General features: G+C 36.3%; 3 protein-coding genes across 5 annotated transcripts in view; all 3 read right to left on the bottom strand.

The window, feature by feature from the left end:
* The window catches only part of sh2b3 (SH2B adaptor protein 3), a 49038-nt gene extending 48061 nt beyond the window's left edge, over window positions 1-977 (bottom strand). Inside the window, exon 1 of the mRNA XM_055198394.2 lies at window positions 838-977. The gene's annotated coding sequence lies outside the window, so the exon portion shown is untranslated. The remainder of the gene's footprint in view (window positions 1-837) is intronic.
* Window positions 978-3837: 2860 nt separating this feature from the next.
* On the bottom strand, window positions 3838-11839 carry pheta1 (PH domain containing endocytic trafficking adaptor 1). 2 transcript variants are annotated; one of them, XM_055198395.2, is made up of 3 exons: window positions 11571-11839; window positions 7815-7905; window positions 3838-5245 (listed from the first exon to the last, which is right to left on the bottom strand). In XM_055198395.2, the coding sequence occupies exon 3, from the start codon at window positions 5236-5238 to the stop codon at window positions 4417-4419; it is 822 nt and encodes a 273-aa protein (XP_055054370.2). In that variant the 5' UTR covers window positions 5239-5245; window positions 7815-7905; window positions 11571-11839; the 3' UTR covers window positions 3838-4416. The 2 variants fall into 2 exon arrangements, with proteins under 2 accessions (XP_055054370.2, XP_055054371.2); XM_055198396.2 differs by having other exon boundaries at window positions 7815-7899.
* A 1809-nt stretch (window positions 11840-13648) lies between these two features.
* Window positions 13649-25993, bottom strand: part of ddr2l (discoidin domain receptor family, member 2, like) — a 46618-nt gene continuing 34273 nt past the window's right edge. For both annotated transcript variants that reach the window (XM_055198397.2, XM_055198398.2), the window contains exons 12-17: window positions 23336-23580; window positions 22741-22868; window positions 20066-20263; window positions 19630-19864; window positions 17966-18115; window positions 13649-16012 (exon numbers count right to left, since the gene is read on the bottom strand). In XM_055198397.2, the coding sequence (XP_055054372.2) occupies window positions 15875-16012; window positions 17966-18115; window positions 19630-19864; window positions 20066-20263; window positions 22741-22868; window positions 23336-23580 (1094 nt within the window). In that variant the 3' untranslated portion in view covers window positions 13649-15874. The remainder of the gene's footprint in view (window positions 16013-17965; window positions 18116-19629; window positions 19865-20065; window positions 20264-22740; window positions 22869-23335; window positions 23581-25993) is intronic.

The raw sequence follows: 25993 nt of genomic DNA, 5'->3' as shown, positions 1-25993 counted from the left end.
AATAGATTTAAACAACATAAATTACACAGACAGTTCATACAGTCCTGGACCGTCACACACACCCAACCAAAATACACAGATTTTTATTGCAGCACCCAACAACTTCATCACAAGCGCGTTTTCGGTCGCTGCATCCAAACGCCTGGATGATGAAAGCACATCTAGCATTAGCTCATTTCTATGCACGTTCACAGACCAAACCAGTTTTCGCCAAATAAAAAAATTAACTGCAATAATTATTTATAATTATTACACAATAACAATGCTATTAAAACACTAATAATAGCAATAAGAATTTGTTACGCAACAAAGCATTTTACGTAATCTTCCTTTTTTTGGGTCCCGTGAGAAAGCGTGTATGAATGCATCCGCGGTTTAATGTTCTTTTTATTTATTTAATTATTACAACACGTGCCAGTTCGAAATGACGCAAATTCTCAGAATCTGTACGTAATTCACGTATCTTTCGGACCGAGCCAGGGACGCACTGAACTGAAACTGCCCGATCCCTTTAAACTTTCTTCTGCGTGTCGCGCGCGAACGTCAAGTTCATTTGGAACTGTTAAATAACTTTTCGGAGGGGAAACGGCGGCACATAACTTCATCGTGAACCATATGAGTCAAGAAAATCTTTCATAAGTATCTGCGGTGTCACATTTGGGAGACCCCCTCATACGAGTCGAACAAGCACGTTCTCCGTTATCTGCACAGAACAAGAAACTTCTGGGCCAAGAGAGTTGGGATTATGTTTCACTTACAGTTAGTTTTATGCCGAACCGTATTAAACATCTTTAAAGTTTGCAGGAAAGAGTTGTAATAAGTTATATCATGACTTGCCTGCGAGCCCAGATGTCCGTTACTTTCTCTGTCATCTTGGAAGCGTGCAACAACAGCCCTGCGTAAACTTTCAGGAAAGAGCCGTGAGCGCGGAAAAAAAGAGAAAACAAACTTTCCATGTGGACGCGGCGACAACAAGCGACAAAAACCTTGATGTGGCGAGAGGCATCAAGCTTCCGGTAAAAATAAAAGTCCTTCTTCGTGCCGGCATTCTTGCAGTTTTGAGGACATTTTGTACCTTATTTAGATGTTATGAAGAAATCTTTCGTGCACCATGAATGATAACTGTATAGTGAATGATAATTGTGATAAAATAAAAATACATTCGTTTTTACAGATACGTCTTAAAGAAGAAAACGAAAAACTAGTTAATTATTATATGTTGATATAATACTACTATATGTAGGCTACTAAGTAAGATATTGATGTACTTCTATTTGTTTACTTTTTATTCTGCATTTTTGTACACTTTGAGATATTTTTATAAGCACTTTTGTCACTTACAGATAAAACACGTATTTGTAAGTTGTTTAATGTATGTTTAAAGTACTTGATTTATCTAACTAGATGATAGTAATATTTTAATAATAACTATTAAAATTCAACAATTCTCCTTTCTCTATAAATACATATGACGTATTAGTTGAAAATTACGTCACACTGCTGTCACGTTTTCTACTACATAGTATGTCTACACTATTTAAACAATTAACAATACATAAACGTGAACAAAAAGTTTCAAATTATAACTCTAAAGACATGTCAGATCAACTTTTCGAATGTAGCTTTTAGACTTTTATTTTAAAATCGTCCCGAGTTTAGCACCTTTTTGTGGTCAAGGACTGGCTTCACGTTGCCGGTTTCTTTAACCAATGCAGTTTCCGCCCTCAAGTGTGTGATGTGTATCTACAAAACGTTATCGTTATTGTATGAATGACATTTTGACATTTTTAAATGTATAAAAAAGGGTGTAAAATATATAGTAGTTCTGTTTAAAGTGTTTAACTTAATTATTTATTAACTTAAAATCTGTTAATAAAACATTTTACAGATCTATACACAAGCATTTTTTCTTTAAACAAATTAAACGTTTGCTTCATTTGTGGAAACGGCACTCATTGAATAAAACCATTTGTAATCTATCAATGACAAAGTCAATGACAAGAAAAGAAGTACAACAATCTCTAGTAATGTTGAGACATCTTGTGGCAGAATCAAGTTTACACATGATATATTTTTTTATTGGACTGGTTTGAAAACATTACACTTTCATTGATTCCTTTAAATAAAAATGATACATAATTTCCATTGCAATTCCAATTCCTAATTTGGCCAAATATTCAGAGTTGGGTGTTGTCACAATATAATCAGCCATTAATTACAACAGAGTGAACTTTATTAGCTACTGTTTAGTCAAACACAGTGTTTTATATAATATAAAGGCACAGCTAATGAACCATTTATTGTCTCCCAAATTAAGACTGCAGGATTGCACACAATACATGTTAATTTGTACCATTAAAACAGCATACAAAAACATTTACAAAAGCCATAAATAAACAAGAAAGCTGCCTATATGATTTATAATGTATTAGTGTATGTGTTGGTCACAGAATAATATCTAAACTTGGTCAGTATCATAAAGCAAAGTTAAAGCATATACATGCTTATTGAAACATTAAGGCAGGGGTTTTCAAATTTTACTGAAGGGACCCCCACATATGATCAATCTTTAGCGAGAGACACCTTTTCTTAAATATATCCTAATATATCCATACTTCGTATAAAAACATTTAAACAATTTTTGCTTTGTCCTTTTCCCATGAAATTCCTGGGGAGCCCCTAAAGCCTTCTGGGGGACCCGTGAGTCCCCGGACCCCAGTTTGAAAACCCCTGCATTAAGATACTTTTAAGCAAATGTGACTTATACAAAAAATGTGTTAGCTGGCTAATAAGATCCATTGTCTGAAATATTATTACTTTAAGGTTAAAATACTTGTTTTTCAACATATATGAATTGGCAAGTTTGATTGACAATGGTTGTCAAAAAAAAAAAAAATCTTATTGCATTGCACATTATACAGTACAACTTTTTGTGCTTTTACTCAAAATTGCATTTCGTAATTAAAAATGTTTACATTTGCCATAGACCCGCTTTGGCACCTTCACGTTTAACATTTATTTAGTTTTTAAAAAACGAAAGCATGGATGTCGTACCGCTGTTACAAAAAAGAAAGCCCCCAATGTTATTAAAAAAATTAATAAAACACAAATAAGAAGGAGAAGACAAATACATCACAAGATTTGTGTCTTAAAGGGATGCTTATTTTCCAGTTCTCCTAGAGTTAAACATTTGATTTTTATCGTTTTGGAATCCATTAAGCCGATCTCCAGGTCTGGCACTACCATTTTTAGCATAGTTTAGCATAATCCATTTAATCTGATTAGACCATTAGCTTCACGCTAAAAAATAACCAAAGAGTTTGGATATTTTACCTATTTAAAACTTGACTCTTGACAGAAAATTAAAAGTTGTGATTTTCTAGGCAGATATGGCTAGGACTATACTCTCATTCTGCGTAATAATCAAGGACTTTGCGGCCGTAACATGGCTGCATCAGGCGCAATGATATTACACACCAGCCAAAAATAGTCCCCTTAGTATCTTTCAATGGCAGGGGACTACTTTCGGGCAGTGCGTAATATCATTGCGCCTGCTGCAGCCATGTAACGGCAGCAAAGTCCTTATTACGCCGGAATGAGAGTATATTTCCTAGCCATATCTGACTAGACAATCGCAACTTTTAATTTTCTGTCGGTCTTAGTACACGATTTAACTACAGAAGAGTCAAGTTTTAAATAGGAAAAATATCAAAACTCTTTGCTTATTTTTTTAGGCGCGATGCTAATGGTCTAATCAGATTCAATGGATTATGCTAAGCTATGCTAAAACTGCTAACGCCAGACCCGGAGATCAGCTGAATGGATTTCAAAACGGTACAAATCAAATGTTTAACTCTAGGGGAACTGGAAAATGAGCATATTTTAAAAAAGTGGAACGTCCCTTTAAATTCCAATATGATGCTAAGTGTCATGTTTTATAGGAACACTTAAATGAACATTTGTTTTTCTGCCTCATGTCATTTTTTCTGTAGAACAAAAAAGGAGAAATATATCCAGACTTCTCTTTTTATAATAGTGTCAAGTCAAGCTCAAATAAATGTTTGTTTTTGTGCAGTCAAAGTAATTAAATGGCTTATAGAAGTCCTGGATTATAGTATAGTATAAGTACATTTTTTATTGTATTTTAGGCATTCAGTAAAAAAAATTATAGATGAACTGATTTTTTTTGGTCTTGATTAAAATGTCTAAAAAAAAAAATGTCCACCTATTACAAGAAACAAGTGACTAACATTCTGATTCATCTCATATATCACAGTTTTTATATACATTTGGCCTGTATCTGTGCATCTACTCTCATTTGCTAAAACTGAAAATTGCACCAAACACTGTAAACGCACCCTCATCTGTGCAGATAGATATTTTGGGAACCTCTCACAGATGTTTCCCTCCAGTCAATCAAGCATTTAAGGCATTTAAGGCAGAGGTTTTTTGGCTCTGAAGCCACTCAATCCTAAGTTCAGCCACCTCTTTACCGTACCAGTCATGCAGTTTGGAGAAGCACTCTGTGTCGGGTGAAACGGGGCTCTCCAGTAACCCGCCATTGGTTTTTCTCCGTGGAGGTACCGGAGGTGGTCTCAGTCCATCACCCTTCCCGTTGTTGTCCTCCTCCCAGGCGCAACCCTTGCTGATCCCATTAGCCATGCTTGTGGGCTTATTCCAAGTCACCCCGTTCTCTCTAGTGGAACTCCCTGAAAGAAAAAGCCCCTCTTCTTCTGACCCCACGACGAAAGCATTTTGTATGGCTGGAGCAGCCGTTCGGAGGCCTGTCGCGGCTCCTTGTTTCTTTAGCTTGTTCTTCGCCTGCAAAGATCTCGCTTCTTCTTGTACCTCTTCCAGCTGCCTCTCCAACTCTTTCACCACCAGGCGCATGTAGTCAAAACTAGCCCGCGACAGAGCCTTGACCCACGACTCCATAGCGGCCTGGTTTTCTGCGGACATCTTGTACACCTTCGCCTTGGTGCACTCGAATTTAATGGCGAAGGCGAACTCTTCCGATTCGGACTCGCAGAGCTCCACCGTACAGCCTTCCAGGACGATGACCCCGATAGGCTCTCGGCTTTCCTTCTCGTCGAAGTAGAAGAGCATGTTGCCCTTAAGGACAAACCAGCGTCGGTGGTAAGCAGTGTTCCGTTCCCCTTTTTTATAGAGGAAGCCTGTTTTGTCTGGAGGGGAATTGCACGTGGCATAATGTGCCACACTTCTCTCGTTGAGCTTCATAGAGGACCTGTTTTTAAACCAAAGTTTGCAAAATAAGTTTACAATACAGCAGACAGACCGATACTTTTTAAGTATTATGAAGTATTTAATAAATCTTTGAAGCATTATTGCCGAATATAAGACAATAATTTTAATGGGTTCTGCACATCAGACATTTAAAATAAAAAAATAATCACCAGTGATAAAAACATCATAGTTGATATTTAGTAATTACTAGGCAAGGTGTCAAATGTGAATATTACAATGACTTGAAGGCTATTAAGTTTCCTTGTCATTAGATTAGTTGTGTGGTCTTGTCTCACAACTTGAAAACATATTGCTGGATGATCTGAGACGAATAGACAAATGCTCTATTATATATCTTAAAGTGACACCATGTAATTTTTCAACCTTCATAATAAATTTTCAAGACCCTTGTGGTAGTACATCGACTTTAAATAGGTTGAATGACATGTCTACCATAGCATGACAGGGTCTGTATCACTTTTACTCGTATTTTAAAACTTAGGGTTTCTGGTAGTAACCAGAGCACCAAAAAAAAACTACAAAATTCGACTGCTTTACGGCATACATCACTTCCTCCACACAATTTGTTTTTAACGTGAATTTTGCTGGAGGCTACTTAAGGAGTGTAGAGAGCAGCTTACCGTATGTGACTCCGTGGCACAGTTTTAGTGTCACAGACCTATAACACGGGCGACCCGGGTTCGATTCCCCTTTAAGGCAATTTTTTTAATATAAACTCTTGATTCATACATAAATGCGATGTTCTTTATAAATGACGGCGATTATCTTGCTTATAGTTCGCTGTATTCAGATGCTGTGTCCACGTATTTACCTTTCTTTTACTGTGTCTATGGTATTTACATTACAATCCAGGATGCTACAACAGTCAAACATGCTCACAGTGTAAAACCAAACCCTATTCATTCACCAATCAGATCCGAGCGTTTCTCTCTTCTCTCTTCCTCATTTGCTGCGTTCCGCTGTCACTCGCGTGACGTATTACAAAGCGGCAGACCTAAACACGGTTTACTTGGATTTGGAGCGACAATTTTCACACAAAAGAGAGGAAAAACGAGTGCCATTGCGGTAAATCCTGGTGGCGAGGGAGAGAGAGACGATGCAACAATATTTCTTTCGAAAAAGGCAAGGAAATATTTCTGGTCGTTTCTCAATTGGAAGGCTGCAGCCTCCGGAGGTCAAACATGCAGGCTGCATACGTCATGAAGCCTGGTTTATTAAGGTAAACTGAGCATTACATTCACAAGTCATAAGCATACTGCAACAATTTACGATGAACTAAGTATAATAGTCAACTGTACAATTGTTAATATTGTGAAATAAGAGAGTCTTGATGACGTATACAGCTTAGAAATACGACATCCGGAGGCTGCAACCTTCAGATTGAGAAATGGCTTCTGCCACGACGAGTTCTTCATCAGAAAGTTGTAACATGACTGCGTTTCTCCCTGTTGTCTCAAAATATTGCTGCGGCGCTTGTGGCCTCTAGGGGCGCTAGGCATGAAAAATACATGTCTAGCACCCCCTAGTGGCCAAAAAAGTTTCATGGTGTCCCTTTAATTTATAATTACTCCACTTTCTTTAAAAAAATCTTGATAATTTACTTGTCGTAGCACATTGAAAGTTCACAGATGACAGATTACTGCCCTAGTGTGTACAATTGTGGAGAAAGAGGAACGTTTTGACATTGTTGTATGTGGAATGACACTACCTAATGTCTTTGTGTCAGTTTATTGTTTAAAATGGTCCGCATATGTGCGTTTCACATTTGTGACACGTGACCTTTCTACATCCTTACGCATTACTAGGGCTGCAACGATTAATCGCGTGTCTCATTAAAAATGCCTCTGAAATCGATTCAGAATCGATTTTGAACCAATTCTGTGTTTCATGCACAGCTTGTGCGTGTACTTCAGCATTTTGTTAGTCGGAAGTCCTTATCAATCTAAAATTATTTTAAGTCGAGTTGTATATAACGTGCATTTAGAAAAGCAACACTTGTTAAACAAAATCATAAAAAATATTCTTTATTGTATCATGAAAATACTTGAAACCATTTGAAGAACATCCATATAAATATTCCTATAGACATTTCCTGGAATAGCATTTGTAATGCTACTTCTTCTGTGGCAGTTTCTGCATGAGAGCGCCCCTGGCTTTGGGATGTGCCGGGATTTCACCGTAATTCCTTAAAATTCATTCATTCATTGAGAAAAAGCACATTTGCACGATTAATCGTGACAGCCCTACGCATTAGGTCACACAGCTGGTGCAAGACGAGAAGTTGTGGTTTTATTCTTGAAGAAAAATGATTACCGTTTCACTAGATAATACCCTTATTCCTCGTTTGGCATCTTTTACTGCCCTTTGAAGCTTTGTTGAAACTGCAATTTTAAACTGTCCAATAAAGTCTATTAAACTGAGAAAAATCCTGGAATGTTTTCCCCAAAAAATGTCTTCCTGACTAAACAAAGAACATTTTGAATGACAGAGGGATGAGTAAATTTTTTATATATATTCCTTTAAATAACGTATTTGAATTTTGCACCCACCGTTCTTTCAAAGCTGGTCTGTGAACCCTTCATCCAAGGCTTGTTTCGAACCATCAATCAAAACAGCATGACATGTAGATCCATTCTGGCACTGAAACACAGACACACACTGAGCAGAAGTCAATGACTGAGAGCTCATATACACACTGGATTATTCCACTTTACTCAATTAAACTTAAAAACAGATATTTTCTCATTCCTAAAAAGTCCCATTAATAATTTTGTGAAGTGTGACTAAACTTTACATGAATCAGCTGTAAGGTAAAACCATGTGACAAGTCTTTTGGTTTCTATAAACAGTGGTAAAGTTTTTGGTCAAGTGTGTTGATTGACAACAATAAAACAAAACCTCTTATCAGCTCAATATTGAAATTAGGCTACACTTTATAAATGTGGCCTTTAAGAAGTATTTGGAGACCTAAACCACACTTAAAAAGCATCACATCATTGGCAAGTAAATTATGAACTTTTCTCAGAACAAACCACTTCTGCAATACGATTAACCTACTTACAATGTAATTTTAGATAATGTATGACGTCATTTCCACTCAAGGCTACACACAAACAGTCACGCATGTAATGTTTTACTAAGTTTGACAACCAGTTTGACAACATGAATCTATGCTAATTTGGTTTCATATTTTGTAGTAAAATTCCTAGATACTGCATGGGACGGTTACCGGTTTCAAGGTAAACCAAGGTTTTAAAGAGTCAAGGTTTCAAAATCACTAAAACTTTCTGTGATACCGTCTCCAAGGCATGAGCTGTGTTTACACTAAATTAATTAATTAAATTATTAAGTCATATAATTGATTTGGGGGCGGTTTCCCGGACAGGGATTAGACTAGTCTTAGACTAAAATAAATGTAAGAGCTGGCCAAACTGCAAACAACTTGGACCGACAAATCTTAAAATACATCAGTGCCCTTTTTTTGCCTCAAAATGCACAAGTAATGTTTTTTAGTAGGCATGTTTGTTAAAACTAGTTTCTTAAATAAACTAAGGTCTAGTAATCTAATCTCTGTCCGGGAAACCACCCCTATATGTTTACATTTAATATATTACAAAAATATTTTTTGAAATAATATTACAATTTAAAGGTGCTGTCGAATGTAAAACTGTATTTAGCCAGGCATAGATAAAAGATATATATTGTGAGCCTCAAATATTATTGTTTCCTCCTTTTTATGTAAACCTCATGCATCCAAAATTCCCCCCCAACATTAAATTACAAATTAAATTAAGTACAATGCTAAAAAAACAAAATTGTGACAGCTGAGTTAGCACTATATGCTAGTTAATGCAATATGCTAATGTTTAGGCGGGAGTTCTACTATTAACTTTAAAGGGACACTTCACTCTTTAAAAAAATATCCTCATTTTCTAGCTCCCTGAATGGATTTCAAAACGGTAAAAATCAAATGTTTAACTCTAGGGGAACTGGAAAATTATTTCCCAAAATCTGTATTTTCTTCTGATACAGGCTCAAACATATAATGTATGTTTGCTTTGAGAGCTACCAGCTACTGACTGACAGCCAATCAGAGCAGGGCTCAACATTATTATGCATGACATTTCAAATACGGTAATAATAGGCCATTTCATTGTGAGGGCAAATCCTAGGGTTGTAAATAAACATGTAAAAATGTTTCTGGATAATTTTTGCACTTAAAGGGAACATTTCACAAAACTTTTTTAAGATGTAAAATAAATTGTTGGTTATCCCAGAGTACATATGTGAAGTTTTAGCTCAAAATACCACACAGAGCATTTATTATAGCATGTTAAAATTGCCACTTTGTAGGTGCAAGCAAAAAGGTGACGTTTTGGGTGTGTCCTAAAAAATGCAAATGAGCTGATGAAATGCAAACACCGATCACAATGATGGTGGTTTGTTGAAATTGCAACTCAAATATGCTGTCAATTATTTACATCTCTCTCTCTCTCTCTCTCTCTCTTTCTCTCTAGACTAAATGTCAGTGTCATGGTTGGAAACTAGTACAGATTAAGGGGTGGTCTGACATCACAAGGGGAGCCAAATTTCAATTATCTATTTTTACATGCTTGCAGAGAATGGTTTACCAAAACTAAGTTACTGGGTTGATCTATTTCACATTTTCTTGATAGAAGCACTGGTGACCCAATTATAGCACTTAAAGATGGAAAAAGTCAGATTTTCATGGTATGTCCCCTTTAATAAAGCCACATACATTCTGTAAAGATATTTGATAACAATTTAACATATTATTTCAATGCATTCTTTGGCACCTTTAAATTAGGAATCGACCGATATGGATTTTTCAGTGCCGATGCCGATTTTTGTTTCATCAGTCTTAGCCGATGACCAATACAGGCTGCCGATTTTCTAGAGCCAATATTTGGAGCCGATACTGCTCACTCAATTTACATCATAAAATGACACAATGTTACAATTCTCAATTTTAAAAAAGTAAAATTTATTGAACTTAAAAAAACTATATTTAACAAATAGTAAAAACAGGTGAGGGTGCTATGGAACCACGAACTGCGCTCTCCACAATGACGAGGACCTATCAGCAAAGGATATTGATTTCTAGCACTTTACTACTACAAATATATATAGGGGTGGTTTCCCAGACAGGAATTATCTTAAACTAGGACTAGAGCTTAGTTTAATTAGGAAGTATAACTAGTTTAAAACAAACATGCCTTACTAAAAACATAACTTGTCCATTATGAGGCAAAACACAGGGCACTGATGTATTTTAAGATATGATAAAAAGAGATGTTATTAGTTTGGACAATTCTTACATTTATTTTAGTCTAGGACTAGTCTATTCCCTGTCCGGGAACCCGCCCCATAGAGATGAAAAATAAAAGCCCGCTTTGTCCAGCTATGATTAGCTGTTAGACCGAGCTTTCGATGTTGTCACGGAAAAGTTTGTTGTTTTGAGTTACATGGCCTGCAATCGCTTGCGGCTTCCTCCAGCACTCTGTAAAAAATGCCGAAATAAAAATCGGCGAACACGGCAGCCATGTATCGGCCGATGCAGATACACATAAAACTCGCAAATATCGGCCCAATATATCGACCGGCAGATATATCGGTCTATCACTACTTTAAATGCTTTATTTTTACCTGGCATACATGTTGTATATTGCTTAAAAATAAAATGTATTGTGTTCAGTTCAAAAGTTGTTGTTTGCATACAATTTATGTGTTGCAATTACCGATACCGCGTATTTTCGCTTAATGTCATCATCATACCGCCCCATGCCTACTGTAGGGTTTTGAACCTTGAACTCATTAGTAAATAAATACAACTATAGTAATTATACAGTTACAGTTTACTACATGCACATGACATTCATGTATATAGAGTCTTAAGTGTACAGGCACTGTTTAGGTGGACTTTGACATTGTCCCAATTAAAATTCTCACTACATACTTAGTATTCTGTGAAGTACCTTGAATAGCTATGTAAACTATCTGACATTATCCTGTAATATGGTTAAGTAATGACAATAACGTGTTAGCTATCCAATTAGTAAATTATGTTTAATACCAGTAAGTGTTCAAAAACACATGTCCATAACATTTTTACACAGTAAAAAAACAATACTGCACCCATGCATGCATCTGCAGCACAAAAACACAATTTAACTAGTTAAGTTTTTTGAAGCCAGCCTGTCACTATCAAACTTATTTACAGTCGAAAACCAAGCAAATCACGAATTATAATCACAACATATTGAAATTAAGTAAATATGACTTACAATACAGTCTTTGTTATCCTCCAGCTTCAGAGCGCGAGCTGTTTGCTTGACATAAAACCATCAAATTCAGTTCCGGTTACCAGGTAAAACTTTAAAAGCCGTGTTATAAAAACGGAGAAAGCAATAAAGAGAAGGATTAATGAGAACTAAAGCGTCATTGTAAGCAAATGTCGATGTTTAGGTCGTTTTAGTGTGTGACTGGACGTCTGCACTCATTTTCCTAGCTTCCCTTCCCGAATGATCACGTGACGCTGCTGGAATCTGCAGTGAGTGGCGCACGAGATAAACTTTTATTAATCCTCTTAAAATAAGTTTGTTATACAGTTATCAAGAGTGTTTATGTTTATATAAACATATATAAGCATGTGTTTATGTTATAAATGTTTATATATGTGCATTTCAACTTTGTGTGCGTGTTGGGTATCAGTAAAAAATAAGTAGCCTATTCTTAAAGGGATAGTTCACCCAAAAATGAAAATTCTGTCATTTTCTCACTCTCATGTTGTTACAGGCCTGTGTAATTTTTTTGTTCTGATGAACACGAAGGAGGATATTTTGAGGAATGTTTGTAACCAAACCGTTTATGAGCCCCATTCACTTCCATAGTATTCTTTTTCCTAGTATGGAAGTGAATGGGGCTTATGAACGTTTTGGTTACAAACATTCCTCAAAATATCTTCATTCGTGTTGATCAGAACAAAGAAATGTATACAGGTTTGTAAAACATGAGAGTGAGCAAATTATGACAAAATGTTAATTTTGGGTGATTCTCGCAAAATTAGACATTTTGATAAAAAAAGGAAATGCAAAGTAAGAGGATCAAAATAAGAAGCATACAGTTACAAACATCTCTTTATGTATTATTTTGCACATGATTTCAAATGACATCATACAAACCAATTTAGTTTTTTCCACATTTAGGAGTAAAATTTTCACTACCGCAATGTGTCCATGACTGGATTTTGGTTCTTTGACATGGAAATATTTATAATTAAAAAAATCTAAAAAATAAAAAGCTTCAGTGCATGTTATACTATAAACATTTACAGTAAAGAAACATGTATTTGGTGATCATTGGTAAATGTAGAGACAATAATAAGGAAAATAAATGTGTCCAAGACCAATTTTCTCATCCTCCGCAACAATTTTCAATCATTGTTTAAGCCCTCAATGAACTAACATTTAAAAAAATATATTTGTTGAAAGTGACATAATTGACTGTGACACTCAAGATGGCTACCAGGTAAGCAGTTCTCTCCAGAAAAAAGTTGAAATTTTGTCATTACTGAAACATGAGTTTGTAAATGCATATATTTAATGTAATATCATGTTGCGGTAATGATACTTTTTTATAATGATAATCTAAAAAATGTAAATAATTCTATAGGAAATATTTTTTAAATCCTCTAAAAATAATGGTTATAGTAAGTTCAGATCTTAATCTTATATGTGCAAAAAAATTGGCTTCAATGGCTTTTTAACAAAATCTTATGCTCGACACCTTTTAAGTCTGGATTTCATGAGAATCACCCTTTTGGGTGAACTATTCATTTAATGGTTTTTATTGCAATTATTATTGAAAACATTACAATTTCTTATGTGTTTTAGGTCTTATTCCCGTATTCCCATCCACCAGATAAACCCACCAACAGAACCAAACACATTACCAGTAAAGACCAAAAGAAACCATTATAGTTTCCATTAAAACCAATATAATTCCCATTATTACCATTAAATCTATCAGAATTTCTGTTATAGTTTGTATTGTTATTCAGCATGTGTGTACCAGGTATAAGATACCATAATAATTTGGTTTATTATGGCACTGAATGATTACCATATTTGTATACCATGCTATTTACCTGGGAGCCTTAAGTACCCAAAAACTCTTTTAGTCTCGGTGTACTATACCTTAAATACCATGCTAGTATGCATGCATGGTAATTAAAAACATTTATAAAACCGACGCTGATTAAAATGAAAAAAAAAAACATACTGTACTATTCATGTTATTGACAATGTACAATCCTACATCAACTTATATAACAGTTCAAGGTAAAAACTTGCTAAGACTCATGTTACAGCAAAAGTTTTTAATATGGAAAATAAGAGTGAAAATGCAAGCTCAAAGAGAACAAGTCTTTCTTAGTTCCCAATATATTACTATACATACAGCATCTACTCTGTTTATGCAACATAAACGAAGAACACATGAATAGTTAAAAAGGTTTGAAGGATTGTTACACAGAGCTAACTAAAAAAAGGCAACTAAATTAAATTTCACTTGAAACAAGGACACTAACAAAGTCACGCAAAATACTATTCATTCACACGGACATGCATTCTTGGTCTCCGTATACGTGGAAAGCAAACTCTGGTCAGTAATAATCAGAAATTGCCTCAGGCTCACTTCAGCAAAGGTTTCTGGGAGATTGAGTTTTAGTGGTTGCCCTCAATGAACTATGTAGAGGCGCTAAATCTAAATCTGATGCTTTTTGATGAGCCTTTCAACTGCCCAACAATACAACTTCTTTATATTTTAAAACAATTTCTGAAATACAGTAAACACAATCTATGGAAAGGAATGCTGTAGGAACAAGTTTGTGCTGCAAAAATCTTCAAATAAAAAAAAGAAAGATCATGGTTATATATTAGTCCACCATTTTAAGATTTGCTTTTTAGACTTATAAGAGTGATCTCTTGGTGCAACACCCTTTGACAAAATTTTGCTAAAAGAAGACATTAAATATACAACATTAAAGTGGGTAAAAATAGAGAAAAATGTGCTTTGAATACATAATCCCCAAATTCATGTGCCTTCCACAGAGATCATATATCTGACTGGATCTCTTTAAACAATATTATCAATAAAACTTGGCCTTTATTTCATCCTCAGCCAGACTTTTTTTTTAATCTTGATTTAACAACGATGCAATTGAAGAGTTTTGAAGTTTGTCCTGGTTTAATACAAGTCAACCTTGAGCAACAATAAAAATTAATAATAATGTTGTAATTTGGTATAAAATATAATGCTTAGCTCATCATTTTTTCTAGACTACTCTTTAAGGCAGATGGATCTTTACTTAATAATCAACATAAACTCCAAATGGATAAAACAAAATTATTTTCTATGCATTAAAGGTGCATTGTGTAACTTTTAGGAGGATCTCTTGACAGACATGCAATATAATATGCACAACTATATTATCAGTGGTGTAAAATACCTTATATAATGAACTGAATTGTTTTTTTTTACCTCCGAATGAGACGTTTTTATCTACATACACCACGGGTCCCCTTACATGCAGTCACTGCCATGTTTCTACGGTAGCTCTAAACGGACAAACAGCTCTAAAGAATGCTTTTCATCACTACCTCAGACGATGACGTGTTTGTCCTGTGGCAGATTTCAGAATTTCTCTATGCATTTCGAAAGGGAGGGGTAAGCTGTGGATTGAGCCGCAATTCACAATCTCACAGCTAGATTCCGCTAAAAATCTACACACAACACCTTTAAGGCACATGTTGTATTTCACCTGGGACATTTCTTTGAAGTGGCAAATTGGGGAAAAGAAACAGTGCATTCAATTGCACATCAGTCCATTGTTGGCTCTAGAACCCTCTCGTTTCTCCTCTGAAAGGGTTTTAATGTTACCATTACAGTAGTTCTGCTAGATCCAGGCGGAGAACGTCTCCAACCCGGATATATCCAAAGAACCTGTAAAACATTCATATTCAGAAAGCATAACACTTCTTATCATACTATCCACATATTCAGAATAATAAGACATAAAAAATCCAGTGTGGGGGGAAATAAAGAACAAGACAAGACAATGAATGACAAAAACGAGATAAAAACAGACAGCAGTGCTTAACAATACACAACCACAGTTCAGACAAATACAACATTCGTCCAGTTGGTTCTTTACACCTAGAATATAAAGTAGGCTCAAGAGTCACTGTTCTTTTGTTTTAAAAAAAAAACAATAAAGAGAAATACCATTTGTGATTAAAAGAAGAAAAATAATTGTACTCAACAATGGAAAGTAAAAACCTCTCAAGTGTCTAAGGAGTGGAAAAAGCTCTTTGGGTCCCAATGGAGATGAGCATATAAATGCCTTTTGTGAAGCGTCATAATCTCCGGATCTCTCCTCCATTGGATTCCTAACACTCTGACGACGCTACATTGTGGCTATAAAGCTCCTGCTTGAGTTCACGGACCATCTACAGGAAGGGCAACGCTTCCTGACCAATAGTCATGGTCACAGTTTACCTCCGGGCTGTTTAAGTAGAGCAGGTGTCAGTCATAAGTGTGGAGCAAAAGTTCGCAGGGCCCGGTACAAACTATGAAATGAGGGCCGGTCGGCAATGTCTCGACTCCAGCAACGCATCATGATCTCAAACAGAGAGGATGGACAGAGCGGCGGTGCGGAGAGTAAAATCTAAACATGAGAGAGAGTGAAAATGGCATCATGCAAATAAATTCATTACTTTATACATCTGAACTTCATTAACTTTTGTTTGAATACATGGGTAATTAAATAATTGTACATTTGGTGTCCATATTTATTTTCTTCTTCTTCTTTTAATGGTCATAGTTATACTCATTTTAATTATTTGATTGTCATGGATTAAGGCTGTCGCAATTATGAAATTTGGCTGACGTTAATTGCCTATTTAATTGTGACGATTATGACAATTTAAGCGGGGTACATGATCTCTAAAAGCCAATGTTGATATTTGAAATCACCTACACCAATAGAATCTGGACCTTCTTTTAATAGACCCTCCCCCCACATACGCAACCCAGGTACTGATGTCGGTTAGTAGACACGCCCCTTACTGCTGATTAACTACAAGTGTGTTTTGGTAGTCGACCCGACTCCCTTTTCCGAAGTGTTTTTCAAAAATCATGCACCCCCCCTTTAACTGCCTGTTTAAGGGCTTTAACGGTTATGACCATTGATTTTCTGTTCTATTGCTTTGACATTTAATTCTTATACACCATTAAAGGAATATTCAATTTTCTTAAAAGAAAGATAATTTACTCACCACCATGTCATCCAAAATGTTGATGTCTTTCTTTGTTCAGTCGAGAAGAATTTATGTTTTTTGAGGAAAACATTGCAGGATTTTTCTCATTTTAATGGACTTTAATAGACACCAACAATTAACACTTAACTCAACACATAACAGTTTTTTTTAAATGGTGTTTCAAAGGACTATAAACGATCCCAAACGAGGCATAGGGGTCTTATCTAGCAAAACGATTGTCATTTTTGACAATAAAAATCACAAATATACACTTTTAAAGCACAATTTCTCGTCTAGGTCCGGTCCAGCGCGACCTAACGTAAATGCGTAGTGACGTAGGGAGGTCACGTGTTACATATATAAAACGCACATTTGTGGACCATTTTAAACAATAAACTGACACAAAGACATTAATTAGTATCAGTTGACATACAACAACGTAGGAACGGTCCTCTTTCAACACACTTGTAAACACTGGGGCAGAGTTTCGCGTTCATCCTCTCTGACCTCTTGACAGCGTGGGGTCACGCTGACGCATCACGACTGGATCTGCTTTAAAAGTGTATATTTGTTATTTTTCTTGTCAAAAATGACAATCGTTTCGCTAGATAAGACCCTTATGCCTTGTTTGGGATTGTTTATAGTCCTTTGAAACTCCGTTGATAAAAACTGTTAAGTGTTGATTTAAGTGTTAATTGTTGGTGTCCTGCAATGTTTTCCTCAAAAAACATAATTTCTTCTCGACTGAACAAAGAAAGACATCAACATTTTGGATGACATGGTGGTGAGTAAATTATCTGGATTTTTCTTTTAAGAAAATTGAATATTCCTTTAAGAATAATATTCTTCACTTCCCTAAATTTGGAATTGCTGTTTTGGAAATGTATGTTTTATCTAAGTTTTGCAACATTTTTTAAAATGCTGTTTATTCCACTGTATTGAATGGCTTTGCAATGTATCGCGTTACAGTGTCAGTTAAGGAACGCCATCTGATACAGTTTCGTTTATGGAGGTGCTCTAGCTCCCCCTTGTGTTTTTAAGAGAGATGTGCAATCATAGTGGTGTTCTGAAATCATTGCAATGAAGTCAAACAATCGCGATGAGACGGTTATTTAATCATTGTGACAGCCCTATCATGGATCATAAAATGTTATTGAGTAACACATTTTTAATTCAAAATATAAACATTTGGAAAAAATCACTTTGGAAACCAAATATACCAGCAATTTAAAAAAATCACCCACATACTGCAAATACTTCCACTAGCTGAAGCCTTTGTGCAAAAGTCCAATATATATTTTATTGAATAAGGGTTGCAAATACATAAACTGAAGCTCGGTTTGTTGTATTAGTGTGCATACCGGTCTGCCCTGGTTTCTGAAAAACTCTCCTGTGTTTTCAATGACCTGCTCATCGGACAGAAGACTATAGGGCTGCTCCTTACAGAGAGTGAAGATTTCCCAAAGTGTTACTCCGAACGCCCAAACATCACTAGCTGTTGTGAACTTGCCCTAAAACACAAACATGCACAAACATTAAACACACGATGCTTATTGAAACCAAAGACATTTTGAACAGATATATTTAAAGGAAAACACCACAGTTTTTCAATATTCTTCAGTGTTCTTACCTCAACTTAGATAAATTAATACATACCTATCTTTATTCAATGCGTGCACCCAATCCCTGCACAGCGCGTCGTGAATGTGCCAGCACCCAGCCCAGCCCCATTCACTCCCCAGGATCCAAACAGGGATGAACCCAGAAGCCACCAAACACCTCCATGTTTTTCCTATTTAAAGACTTTTACAGGAGTAGTTACACGAGTAAGTATGGTGGTACAAAACAAAATGTGGTGATTTTTAAAGCGGATAAAAAATGAGAACTATATTGTATGGCGGAAAACCACTTGGTTTGCAGCACTTCGACATCGGGCGCAGTAATATTGAGGGGGAGTAATTTTTGTGTGAGCATATCAGCAGCGATTTTTGTGTGAGCATATCAGTGAACACCCCTGACCACTCGGTGAGTTTCACATCTTTGTAAACGAAAGTTTAATGCATTTTAGGAAGGATTGTTCCTGTGCACCTATACACCCATTGTAAAGGTGGGAGGTGATACAAGAAACACCCGAAAATTCTCGGGACAGCATCATATGTCCAAATTTCAGTTAAAACTGTTCTATTTCATCATAAACAATCTGAAAACAGGGCTTTAAGTGTAAAATACACATTTTATTTTGTGCCACCATACTTACTCGTGTAACTACTCATGTAACAGTCTTCAAATAGGGAAAACGTGGAAGTGTTTAGTGGCTTCTAAATTCATCCCTGTTTGGATCCTAAGGAATGAATGAAGCTAGGCTAAATGCTAACACATTCACAACGCGCCGTACAAAGATTAAGTGTACGCATAGAAAAAAGATAGGTGTGTATTAATTCCTCTAAGTTGAGGTAAGAACATAGTAAAATATTAAAAAGCGGTGGTGTTTTCCTTTAACTTATAACACACAACTGGTTACTTAAAGGGATAGTTCACCCGAAAATTAAAATTTTGTCATCTTTTTTCATCCTCAAGTTCTAAACCTGTATGATTCCCCCCCCCCTAATAAACACAACAGAAGATATTTTGATAAATGATTGTAAGGAATGACTTCCATAGTAGGAAAACAAATATTATGGAAGTATTGTGATAAATGATAAAGAAGATATTTTGATAAATTATGATAAGCACACATTGAATTCCATCCTATTTGTTTTTCCTACTATGAAAGTCAATGGTAACCATCAGCTGTGTGCTTACCATCATTTATTAAAATATCTTCTGTTGTGTTCATCAGGAAAAAGTAATTCATACAGATTTACAACAACATGAGGATAAGAAAATGATGACAGCATTTTCATTTTTGGTGAACTATCGCTTTAAAAAATAGACATGACCTTCAATATACTTAATCAAATTTCTAAGTAGGAAACATAAACAGGTGCTTTCAAACGATTTTATGGGTTTCCAGGCAATCACTGACCAACAAGATGCTTTCCCAGGCCATCCAGCGTATAGGCAGTACAGCGCGGCCCTGTATACGATAGTAATCGCTGCTGTACAGGTTTCTGCTCATGCCAAAGTCAGAGATCTTTATGGTGAGATGGCGGTCCAGGAGACAGTTGCGTGTGGCAAGATCGCGATGCACAAAGTTCAAAGAAGCCAAATACTTCATGCCAGATGAGATCTGCACCGACATGTGCAACAGATCAGCTATGCTGCAAAGAGACAAAAAACAAAGAATAATGTGGAGAGGGGACACTGATTCATATTTATATCTACAGAGCTGATTTAAAGCTCAAAGGTTAATGCGAAGAATCCAAAGGTTAAGAATGTTAAGCTCGACTCTGACTCGAATGAAAGGGATCCTGACCCTGGTATGGAGATGAAAGCATGTAAATTTATCGCGATAGACGCACCTGACAGAGGGAATGTTGTTGGCATGTGTAAGTGTGCTCTCGATCTCTCGCTGACACAGGAACATGTTGAGATCTCCGTTCTCCATGTACTCGGTCACCATGCAGAGCGGGTCCGAGCTTACGCAAACACACAGCAGCTGAATGATGTTGGGGTTATTGAGACGCGACATGATTTTTATCTCCTTCAGGAAGTCATTCCTAGTGAGGGACAAAAGATCAAGGTCAATGACACCCTGACAAAATATTGGATAGGAATGAACAAAATGCTGTACTGTAATTTCTGAAACCTTGGTTATACATGGTTTTATATGGAAGACCAACAGTGCTACATGCTAGTTCAAATAAAGAAATCAATTTGTCGGTTTATTAAACAAAAAATATATAAAATATAAATAACATTACCTTACGAATCAACAAATAAAAATTTAATGAAATAATTTGAAATGTGCAAATAAATATTACATTAAAACATTTTATTTAAATGAAGCTTGGTAAAAAGCACTTGTTTTCCCAAATGTTTCCATCTTTTTGCTTATTTCTTTCTGGTTTGGCATGGCTGTCAATAAAGAGTGATGTTTGTATAGTTGTTGTGAATTATGCTACACGTTAATTTTTTTTTTTTTAATTGAGCGAACATGAGTTTCATCAGTGTTGTAAATACTTGTCGTAAAGTGTAAAACTTTCGCCTCAAATTTGAATTAAACACAGCAAAGGCTGGTTGGTATTGATTGTAATAACATTTCAATCCGAATGTCAACTGTATATATTTTAGTTTGTATACATACTGAAAAACATTGATACATTTTGCTGGAAAACATAGCACATACTTAAAGCTGCAATCGGTAACATCTTTTAGTAAAAAAATTAACAAAATTAATCAGTTGGGGGGCTTGTACACTAGGGCTGTCATGGTTATGAAATTTGGCTGGTGGTTAATTGTCTAATAAATTGTGCCAATAATGACTGATTAATTGCCTGTTTTAGGGCTTTGCCGATTATGACGATTAATTGTCTGTTTTATTGGTTTGACATTTAATTCTCATATTTTTTTTCTTTGTTTATGAAATAATTTCCACATATTGTTGTGATTATAAAATTACAGACGCACTATGCAGTTATTTTACCTTAATATAACAGATTCAAAGTTATTTCGGTGGTAAACAAAGCCATAGTAGGGTGAATCATCCTCCTGTTGAAGCTCGGGGAGGACGCCGCTAGCAAAACCAGCAATGCAAGCTTGAGAGGAGCGACCCTGACAAATCTCGAGAGAATCATGACTTGCTTTACGGCAACGACGTCACACGTTAAGCTTGTTCAACTTCATACGCGCTGCAAGAACCGACCGCCGGATGACGTCAAAGTACCGCGAGAATGATCCGAGAGGGCACTTTAACGTCATCCGGCTGTTGGTTCTTGCAGCGCCGCATGAAGTCGAAAAAGCCTATAACAACAGCTGCACGCACGAATTTGAGACGTGAGGCTAAACGATTTAAAAGTTAAGAAAGCGCGTTCGGAAGAGAGTAGGAAAAGGAAAAGAGAATCTGACCGCGTTAGGAACCGGACAACAGTCCCACCCGGTCAGGTTTTTACTCGTTGGCGTGAGCTAAAAGACAGCACTGGATGGGATGCTGATCTGGCGATCTTGTTGATGGACTAGTAGGTAAATCTCTTATTTGTAAACTTGTTTGCGGTCTATGTTGTATGTTGTTGCGCTTGCTTGTAGTATGTCATGCGATTATCATGACAACAGTTTTCAATATCTTACATAATTATCAGGACATAAATAAGCCTAGAGGTTGTAAATAGTGTAAACTATTATGATAAATAGCAATAATCATGTATAGTGACATTATAACGACCAATGTTATGAAATAATGCAACGTACACAATTAACTTTGTCATGGCATTTTGTAATGTTTACATTACAATAAAATAATACAAATGAAATGATACAGTAGACATAGACTATAGACTGTTTACTTGTGATTTAGCTGCAATCATGTAAAAACGTTATAAGCCAGCAAACGCAGTAGGCTACTTTATTATTATATGTCTACTCTACACTTGGAATAAACTTCTTATTATCCTATTACCATCATTTGTAGTTTAGTAGACTATGCAGTAGCCTAATATTTGTATGAAATTTTGAAACATTAACTGGTCATTATCTTTGGAGGTGTACAGAGTGGGAAATTACGACAGTTGCAAATATTCTCCAGCGACTCTAGGGGTCACTGTTTGACAAAAACGCCGAAAATGCATAGAGCGCCTTTAAAATCTTTTGCAAGGTTTACATGGCAGTAAATTTTAATACACATAACACATTTTTAAAAGTAATCTGATACTGTCTCGTTTATACAGGTGCTGCAGCTCCCCCTTGTGTGTTTTAGAGATATGTGCAATCATTGCGGTGATCTGAAATCATTTCGATGAGGTCAAACAATTGCGATGAGATGATTCTGTAGTTTTATAATTATGATCTATAATTTCAGCTGTCAGGTTGGATTTCATGGGAAAAAATAGTGATGTCACATGACTTCAACTAGTAAAGATACATAGGTAAAGTAACCTGCACTTTTATGTTTCAAGCAGAGGTGGCGATAGAGATGCAAAACTTACAGACTGCAGCAAGTTATATTTTTATTTATAGTAGATGTGTTGTTACTTTTTCATACCTGGCATTGCTGGTGGCGTCAGCTCTGAGCTGTTTAACTGCTACCAGCACCGGTCTGCCATCCTGCTCGGGTAACGGGGTGCCTTCTCCCAGAAATTCAGCCAAACCCTCGGCTGCACACAAATGCACCTGGACACACATCACCAGGTAAGGAAATACATTCATGTACAGTACATGCACAGGAATACTACTATATTTCTTAAATATCAATATATATGAATGCAGTAATCATACAGTGCCAGCATATAAAGCATATTACAAGTACTACGGTATCACCACAGTAAAAAATTATGGATAACCGATCTAAAAAGGTTTTAGTGAGACTATTGCATGACATACTATCCTCACACTCTGATTCTATATTCCCAATTATTAAAAAAATAACACAATGTTTACAAATAAATATCATTATATTTATTTGTTCTAAACATTTCAGAACAGTCTGTATATAAAACCAAATGTTGTGTGCAATAACATCACCGGTAACCCAGTGACGGACAAATCATGTGTGTACAAAAGCACAAACACAGCAACAAAATCCTCCCGCTGTGGTTTGGATGTAATTTTCTCTCCCAGTGCGTATTATCTAGACTCACCTCCCCGAACTGGCCTTCTCCCAGTTTCTCTTTGAACATAAGACGCTCTCGAGGGAACTCAGCCACAGAAATGTCCTTACGAGTGAGAGAGTCGACGGTGAGGGCGGGAACGGCGTACATGTTGCTCCCGGTGACCCCTTGAAGGCTTATGATATCCGTTTCGGCGTAGTGGGGCACACTGCTCTGAAAACACTGATGAGGGGTGCACAGGGTAACATCCGGCTCGGCATATCCTCCACCACAGGCTGAAGAAACAGGGAGAGATATGACATATCAGTTCATTTAACAAACAATGAGAAACTTAAAGGGACACTCCGCTTTTTTAAAAAATATGCTACTTTTCCAGCTCCCCTAGAGTTTAACATTTGATTTTTACGGTTTTGGAATCCTTTTTGCCGATCTCCGGGTCTGCCGGTACCACTTTTAGCATAGCTTAGCATAATCCAATAAATCTGATTTGACCATTAGCATTGCACTCAAAAATAACGAAAGAGTTTTGATATTTTTCCTATTTAACTGGTCTCTTCTGTAGTTACATTGTGTACTAAGACCGACGTAAAATTAAAAGTTGTAATTTTCTAGGCAGATATGGCTAGGAACTATACTATCATTCTGGCGTAATAATCAAAGACTTAGCTGTGCATACAATGGCTGCAGGAGGCGCAATGATATTACGCAGCACCCGAAAATAGTCCCCTTTGTAACTTTCAATAGCTGGGTTTGTAACAGAAAATAGTGGTTTTCATCTTGTCAGTTTTTTGGTATAGCAAACATGTTTTTACCCAAATTAGTCCAGTGTTTCCGCTATATACATTCTACCGTGGCGGCCCGCCATGCCTAAAACATCCCCGCCACGCCTGCGGTTGTGGATAGAAGGGATACAGCAAACGAAATCTCGCTGGATGAGCACTGTTTTATCCTAATCCTTCAACCAAACCCAACTCTAAACACAAAATTTCACACGATTGTAGGATGTATTTGTATCTCATTTAGCCAGAGCCGCTGTTTACATCCTAATAATCCTACCTCCAAATCTAATCCTTAACTTTTCGGCATTTGCTGTATCCCTTCTAGACAAAACCCACGGCGGCAGCTCGCAAAAAAGCTACAGAAATGTCCGCCCTGCCAGACTGGCTGTCTTAGAAATAAATTCCTTTCTGGATTCGTGTTGTTAACTCATTTATAAATAAATCTCCTAAAGTATCATAATTTCTTCCATGGGTTTAGTTTAATGAACAAATAGATTTAAATCAACAGAAGATGATTAGGCTACGTCTCTGTTTTGAGAAATAATAATAAAATAAATAAGCCTATACGAAATATGTTACACTTAAATAATAATTAAATTGACAAAACGAATAAAAAAGTATTTGAGTTTCTGTTTTTTTTTTTGTGACGCGCTGACCAAAGCAGCAGAAAGCACGTCATGTTTTTAATGATTTTAAATAAGCACAAAGTTTTCTCCTTATTGTGAGTTTACACAAATAAAAATACATAATTTGAAGTTTCGAATATTGTTTTACTTTTATCTTTATGACTATAAAATTAGGGTAATTTAAGGTGCAAGGTCATCACGCATTTGATGTTCACCGGCGCATATACACGGACGCAGCGCAGGGCTGCGAGAAAAGACATTATTAAACTTTCGATTTAACATATTACGAGTTTTTTGGACATTAATTTGTAATCACTGTACTCATATTATCAACTTATCTGGTCATTAGTTATTCAGAATATAGGCTATAAGCGCAGTAGCGCGCTGCTGACCGCCCAGCTGTCAATCAATCTTCTGTGCTTTAGATCGACACTCAAAAAGTTTCACATTAAATTATATGATATTTGTCCAAAAACAAAAGGCTAAATACTGAATACTACTTATATGCGACTGCAAGACATTAATAGTCGAATCTGTTTGTAAGGAAACTTACATTATTCCCGTGGAAGAGAAGAACGTTGGTGATAGAAACTTGAGGCAGACGGTGAGACTGTTTTATATGTTTTCAGACGAAACAGCAGGGTCCGGGTACCCGCGGGTGAACCGCATAATATTTGATGTAACGGGTGTAATAATAGGCTTTTCGCGCGTCATTTGCGTTGTAGATGCAGGTCGGGACTCAATAGACAAGAGTAAAATGCGGGTCTAACATCCAAGACCAAAATTCGACTCGTTTTTAAATGGCCCCGTGCTTTGTGTTTAAGATATGTCTGAAGACCGTTAAAGGTTTCTATTCAACTGCGCGATTTGCGGTGTGACCGGCTCGGGGTCTTTATGTCAAATGGTCCGGGTGTGAAATAAAATTGCTGCTGATGGATGTTCGGTCAATCACAGGGGTGCGGATTATCAAACAGGACTGTGCGTGAGTTTGCAACAGCTCTGTAACGCTAAACACGAGCACAACTTGCAATGCACACTACATTAAAACTACAATGAAATATCCGAAATACGTACGTAGCTATGTAACGTTTTTTAAGAAAATACATTTTAGATCAAACATAGAAAAGCAATATGCTATAAATATAAGGAAAAGTAAATGACAGCATGAAAATGATAAAAAATACATGCTAGTTTACTGTAGCCTATATTCTACTTTTAAAAAAATAATGTACATTTATAATCATCATGGGCGCCCCCTGCCGCCACAGCTGAAACAAATCCTA

Source organism: Misgurnus anguillicaudatus, chromosome 22, assembly GCF_027580225.2.
Source record: "Misgurnus anguillicaudatus chromosome 22, ASM2758022v2, whole genome shotgun sequence".
NCBI classification, from domain to species: domain Eukaryota; kingdom Metazoa; phylum Chordata; class Actinopteri; order Cypriniformes; family Cobitidae; genus Misgurnus; species Misgurnus anguillicaudatus.
Note: the sequence above shows the minus strand (reverse complement) of the source record. Positions and strands in the feature narration are given on the sequence as shown.

Excerpts from the sequence above, each read along its gene's own strand:
- pheta1 (XM_055198395.2), bottom strand. The coding sequence starts at position 5,238 with ATGAAGCTCAACGAGAGAAGTGTGGCACATTATGCCACGTGCAATTCC.